Below are 6930 nucleotides of genomic sequence, written 5' to 3' on the forward strand. Positions count from 1 at the left end.
CCGATGGTGGTCCGTTGAACCCAGTGACTCCGAGTTGGTGCTAACCCACGACGGAGCAAGGGGAGTTGTTGGCAGGCATCAGTGGCAGTGCAGTGGAAGTCGTCTCCTGGAACACGACGTCGTACACATGACAGTGTGTGCATGTGTGCACTGGCCTTGTAAAATCGAGTCGTCTGTCCGCCCCAAGACCCAGTTAGCGGAGGAGTGTAGTCAATGTGTAGTGTTATTAAGATTTATTTAGTGACACAAGTGTGTCTCTGGGTGCTCTGCATGGTGCCCCGTCAGCTCAGCCTGTGCCAGCTTAGCTAGGACGTGTGCGGTAGAAGCACCAAACTGAAAGTGCACCGTGATTAGCAGAGCATCCACCCCAGATAGAAACCATTCGTTGCAACACTGCCGCCAGCTCCCACATCCAGTGCGAGCCGCGCGGCACCCTGTCGAGTACCGGCCAGTCGCGAAGCGCGAATCGTCACGCGCTCGCTCGCCCAGCGGTGCCATGTATCAGCGTCTCCAAGATGACGGAGCGGACTCGACTGCAGGCGACCCAACGCTGCCATCGCTGGAGGGAGAGCGGGCCGGGAGCCGATCGCGCGAGCTCTTCGAAGAGGACTCGGCGCAGCAGCTGGCCTCGGGCGCGCACAAGCCGTGGTGGAAGGCGAACTTCTTCATCCGCGGCCCGGTGCTGTTCGGCACGTGGGACGGCGTGTTCACGACGGTGATGATCAACATCTTCGGCGTGCTCATCTTCCTGCGCATGGGTTGGATGATCGGGTACGCGGGCGTGGGCATAGCCTCGCTCATCATCCTCCTGACGATCGTGCTCGGCGTGGTGACCATCATGTCAGTCATCAGCTTGATCAAACGCCAGGTGAAGCACACGGAAATGCACCAGGCCTCAGGCGCCGGCATGGACAACATGGCCACGTACGACGTCTTCTCCATGATCGGCTTCGTCCTCGGGGAGCGCATCAGCGGCAGCGTCGGCATCGTGTACGCGTTCGGGCACGCCGTCGCCGTGGCGATGTACGCCGTCGGCCTTGGCGAGGCCATGTCCGACCTGTTCCACTGGCACGGCGTGTGGCCCATCCGCGGTGTGGCGCTCGGCACCACCTTCGTACTGATGCTGGTCGTGCTCTCGGGGGTACGCTGGGTCGTAAAGTTACAACTCATTCTCATGCTGATCCTGACGGTGGCCATCTCGGACTTCACGATTGGCACGCTGGTGCGGCACTCGCCCTCGAACGGCGTCCTCGGCTACAGCGCCAGCCTGCTGCACAACAACACGCCGCCGGCGTTCACCCGCGACGTCACCTTCTTCAACGTGTTCGGAGTGTTCTTCCCGACGATGACGGGCGTCGCCGGCGGTCTCAACATGGCGTGCGATCTGAAGACCCCCGGCCGGAGCGTTCCCGTGGGAACCGCGTCGGCGCTGGTGGTGAGCGGCGTCAGCTGGATCGCCATGGCGATCATGCTGGGCGCCACGTGCACGGCGCACGCCCTGCAGACGGACACGCTGATCGAGTACCGCGTCTCGCTAGTGGGCGCCTTGTTCCTGATCGGGCTGTACGTGTCGTCGTTGTCCTCGTGCCTGGCCGTGTTCTACGGGGCGCCGCGTGTCCTGCAGGCCATGGGCCGCGCCAAGATCGTGCCACTGCTGTCTGTGATCGGCGTGGGACACGGGCCCAACAAGGAACCGCTCATCGCCATCGTGGTCGTTGGCCTGGTGGCGTTCGTCTTCGTCTTCGTCGGCCACCTTAACACGCTGGCCGTCCTGATCAACATGCCCTTTCTCCTCACCTACTCCGTGCTCAACTATGCGGCGTTCTCGCTGGCGCAGAGCGACGATGGCATCGCCTGCGTCAGCGACTCGAAGCGTCCGCTCAACCGCCTGGGCTCTCTGTACCGGGGCCGCAGCGCCAGCAGCACTGCCAGCAGTCACGAGACCGAAAGCATCGACGATACGACTGCGGCGGGGGACGATCCTGCCGAGAATCACTCCCCAGGCGAGAAGAGCCAGCCGGATGATTCGCCGCCTGTCAACCGCGTCCATTTCACCGAGAAAGATCGCCTCATTAGCGACCCGATTCCGGCCAAGTCGACGAGCGAGGAAAGTGTATTTGGCGACACCAGCTCAGGGCTGCGCCACAGATCAGCAGCGCAGGGGAAAGTCCGTAGGTTTCCGCGCCTGCGACGCCTACAGGAGCGCCTGGGCATGCTAGAGGAGGACCGTGTGCGGCGCGAGGAGACCGCCGTCCGGTTTCTCAACCGCATGGCGAACCGATGGCTGTCGTTGCTGGGCTTCTTCATGTGCCTGATCGCCATGTTCGTGATCCACTGGGGTTTTGCGTTGGCCGCCGTGTGCAGTGTGCTAATCCTGTTCATCTACATCGGCCACGCCAACCCCAGCTTGGGCGGCGGTGAGACGTCGTTCTCCCTAGCGCTGTGGATACCGCAGATAGCACGGCGCCTTCAGGGCTGTTGTCGACGCTCCGATCCCGGCAAGGCGGGCGACGGAAAAGCAGCACAATTTCCCCCCGTGGAGCGGAGCGTGATCGTGACGCAGCCGAAGGTCCCGTTCGATCTCAGCGTGGTTCAGCTCACCGTGGAGAGTACGGACTATAGTCGGCGCGAGCGAGTGCACCACTCCGTACAGCAGACACGACCCTCGGACGAGTTCACCGCTCCGCCCTAACAGCGCATCCGGTGATTTCTGCGGTCCTTACCCTCCCCCGAACACGTCATGTGTGCCGTGGATCTTTGCACTCAGGAACGTTATTAGAGCAAACTACTTACGAAGTTACGTGGCATCGTGACTGTTGCATGACCCTGCAGTCCCCCCTCTCCGAACACGGCATGTCTTGTGCCGTGTGTGTTTACGTGCAAACTATGTAGTGCCGTGACTCTACCCGGGGACCATTCCTTCAATACGGGTGGTGAGCCGTGTCGGTCTGCTAGCGAAAAAGTGCCGGATAATGTGTACCGGCCCTCACACCCAGATCCTGGCGAGCTAAGACCATTGTCACAACATTACCTCATCAACGGCTTGCCTTGGTGAGGTGACGGTTTCTAGAAAACATCTTCTCAAGCTTTAATACGACTAGGCTCGATCGATATCCGGTTACTTAGATATGCGTTAGGCTAGTTATTTATTACTCCTGGACGATTTGAGAATTGGCTCACGCAAGAGCAGTGCTTGATGCAGTGACCGACACTGTTCGCTTTTCGAAATGTTGATCATCAGTTATGTCGACTCTATGTGTTTTAGCGGCTCCTAATGGAAGATTGCGTCACTTCTATTCCAAATATCTTACTTTGTTACATTTCTCTTTCTAGCTCCAGTTCACACCCTGTTTTTCACACCATATTCTCGTCCACCCTACCTCTTCTTTTCTTTTTCGTCTCTCTCTCTCTCTCCCCCTTACTAATTGCATTGCAGCCATCTCCTCCCGTGTGTCAGGAATCAAAAGAAAACAAGTTGATTAATTCCGGTTCTATTGCGTCTGCTGATGATCATTATTACTATTTTCCATTCTCTCGTTTAACCTTATTATTGTAGGCATAATGCCCTTCCATTTTCATCAACCACGAGTTGATCTTATGTTGCAACTTGATTTCCTGAAATGATCCGGTTGCCGATTTGTTGTGGACCCCGGCGCTAGGCTGTGTACAGGACTCTACTTTATGAATGTGTAGTAGAGCCTGTTTCTGCGTGTTTGCCGGACCCTGTACCGAGCAGACTCCTGTGTAGACCGGGCAAAATCCCTTCTCTTCAAGATGGCTGACTCATGCTAGGGTAGTAAGTATACACCTGGCAAATGGTGGTAAATCAGGCGCGTGCCCCGTGTGGGTTCCTGGGTGCCCGGAACCCCCTGTTTCGCTCACAATGCAGGATTTTGTTTCATTTTTTGAAAATTTTCCCGGGGCAGCCCCCCGGAACCCCCCCCCTTGAAAGGCACCGGCGCACGCGCCTGTTAAATACACGCCCTCCAATCTGAAAAGTTACAATCTGGCACAAAGCTCTCCTTCTCACCAGCACCACCATTTGCCAGGGGTGTACATGTGCATGTATTTACCACCCTATGACTCAGACAGTATGAGTCAACCATACGTACACGGTACAGCTGCAGTGAAGTGCTTCATTCACTTCGGGATCTGAGTACAGGGAATGTACAGGGAATAATGGAAAACAATTTGAAAGACACATACCGGTACATGTACAATGCTGGCAACTGAAATCCGACCCCCTGAGCGGTGAGCTCGCATCGCAACTGAGACCCAACACGGCGCTACAAAAAGTGTGAACCCGGCACTCAGGGGGTCGGATTTCAGTTGCCAGCACTGTGTACATGTACATGAACATGATTGTATACAGTCATGTACAGTAACACCTGACAAGGCGACCACTTGGACAAGGCGACCACCTGTCCCAGAAGACCACCGCAACCAGGACCAAGGGATGCTATTTGCAGTCACATGACCCTGGATAAGGCGACCACCTGGTATCAGAGACCACATTTTGAAGGTCCCTTGAGCGGTCGTCTTGGACTGGTCTCACTGTACAGTAAAACCTGTCAAGGCGACCACTTGGATAAGGCGACCACCTGTCCAAGGGGACCACTACCACCATGCAGGAGTCAGGACCAAAGGTTGTCAATTTCCGTCAAACGACCCTGGATAAGGAGACCACCTGTACACAGCGACCACACTTTGAAGGTCCCCTGAGCAGTCGTCTTAGACAAGTTTCACTGTACAAATTACTACAATCATGTTTATAGAGTCTAAAAAGAAAGAAAGAGACCCCAGAGCAACATACACTATACATGTACAGTAGGTGAGAAAATGATAAAAGTGCTAACTCAAACACCGAAGCTGTTGGTTGACTTGTACTTCGAAGTAGTAACTTGTAGACAAACACTTTGAATACATCAAGAAACACTGGTCACACTTTCACTAAGTTACTTCACGGCTAAAATTAATACCATACCGAAGCAGGTCAGTGTTGCTTCGAACTTTCGAAGAGCTCCATCATCATTTGTGCATGCATGTCTATAAAATCAACCACGTATTCCTGACTCCGTGAAATTGTCTTTCTATTCTTTGACTCCATGAAATTGTTGTCTTTCTATTTCTGACTCCATGAAATTGTCTTCATATAATTTTTTCCTTTTCTTCTTTTGGTCCTTTCTGTCTTATATTATTATCATTTCTTGTTTTCCCTTGCATATCATCCCTTCATCATTCTGTGAGAACCTGTCCTATGGGCAGGTGAGAAGGCATCTCTGCCTGTTCATTTGGTGAAGTAAAATAAACAACAACAACAACAACATTCACACCAAAGGTAGGCGAAGGAAAACAAGTGCTAGCGTTTCAGCCCCGGCCGTGAGAAGACTGCTTCAGTGCCTGCATCATTTTACAAGTAAATAGATAGCTTGAAGAAGGGCTGAGGCTTCCTGCAGCTTCATCTGTGAAAAGAATTCGGGTGGACACACCCATTCCCATAGCGCTGCACATCACATCCGAACCAGTTCCGTTATTTTTACAACGTTTCGGCACTTGGCCATCGTCAGGTTTTCATTGTTATTACCTGACGATGGCCAAGTGCCGAAACGTTGTAAAAATAACGGAACTGGTTCGGATGTGATGTGCAGCGCTATGGGAATGGGTGTGTCCACCCGAATTCTTTTTAAATAGATAGCTGTGTGGGCATCGATCTCCTTAGCTTTCTTTGTGATTCCTGCATGGGAAAGTAAGTTGGAAAACCTGACCTAATATTGTAATAACTAGGTCGCAACCTTGAACCTAGTGAAGTCAGGTGACCTTTATAGGCACACTACTTTGTAAGATACATCAATCGTAGACTGGTAAGTGGTAGTGCCCTCAAGTGTAGCTGAGTTCTCAAAACAGCACAGTATCTATAGTATTACTATTACCATAACGATGGCTACACCAAGCCTGGCAACTGTGAGGCTAAACAGTTGGCTAGGCCTTCGGAGATTGTCGTCTGCCGCTATCGCCGGCAAACCATCATCTCAAGCCTATTTGAGACCAGGTACATGTACTGACTCTGTATGATTAATGTGTTCTCCTGATCCGTGTTTAAAGTGGTCACTATACATGTATGTACATTGTATGTCCCTTATTCAGCTCGGCTAGTATTCTTTCGTTCTTTTGGATCCCCGCATCAAATCAAGTGTGCATAACCAGTTCAGTAGTATGGTAACCAGGGAGTTGTATTCGTACTACATGTACATGATTGTACATGTATTACAAAATCATTATTTTACAACTCCTCAGAGTCCTGAAATGCCCGGTGACCAACGAAACCAGCAGGGCCTATACAATCATTGTAGGGAGGGCTTTCATGACTCCCTGCACCAATCATGGACAATGGTCCATGTTCACCAAACAAGAAAAAGACTGGTGGCGACCAGGGATTCGTCAAATATTTGACGAGTCCCTGGTGCCGTGGTGGCGACGTGGAGAACACGATGCCACTCCTCACTGACATGCCTCTGTCCTCCTTCTTTGAACGTTGCGCTTTATTCTTATTAATTTTTGTGTTTCTGTTTCGGTATAATTCGTATTTCAAGGCATACCCCGAGGCTATAGGTATTATTGAGTAAAGGACCATTCTGGAACATTCAGCATACTTGTGTCTCTCTAGCTAGGCTTTTCATTACCAATCATTAGCCCTCCACTGTCTGCTATCTCAACCCTACAGCCTCCCACTATAATCATGATAATGGAACTCCCTTCAATAATTAGACTACTGTAAATATACACAATTTCGGCGCTGCAAAATTTCGGCACTTCACGATTTTTGACATTTCAGCAGCGATTTATTTTCGGCGTGGGGTAGAGGGCATGGTATAGTGCGACAGATGCTGTGAAAAATTTCATCGGCATTTTAATTTAGGCGTTTTGGGTCGG

At 52.1% G+C, this 6930-nt stretch overlaps 1 protein-coding gene across 1 annotated transcript in view; it reads left to right on the forward strand.

Annotated features, from left to right (window-relative positions):
• Nucleotides 1-3624, forward strand: part of LOC135828276 (solute carrier family 12 member 8-like) — a 4499-nt gene extending 875 nt beyond the window's left edge. The window contains exon 1 of the mRNA XM_065340726.1: nt 1-3624. This exon is cut by the window's left edge and continues 875 nt beyond it. Coding sequence (XP_065196798.1) covers nt 497-2692 — 2196 coding nt within the window. The 5' untranslated portion in view covers nt 1-496 and the 3' untranslated portion in view covers nt 2693-3624.
• Nucleotides 3625-6930: the final 3306 nt, after the last annotated feature.

This window comes from Sycon ciliatum, chromosome 12 (assembly GCF_964019385.1).
Source record: "Sycon ciliatum chromosome 12, ocSycCili1.1, whole genome shotgun sequence".
Classification (NCBI taxonomy): domain Eukaryota; kingdom Metazoa; phylum Porifera; class Calcarea; order Leucosolenida; family Sycettidae; genus Sycon; species Sycon ciliatum.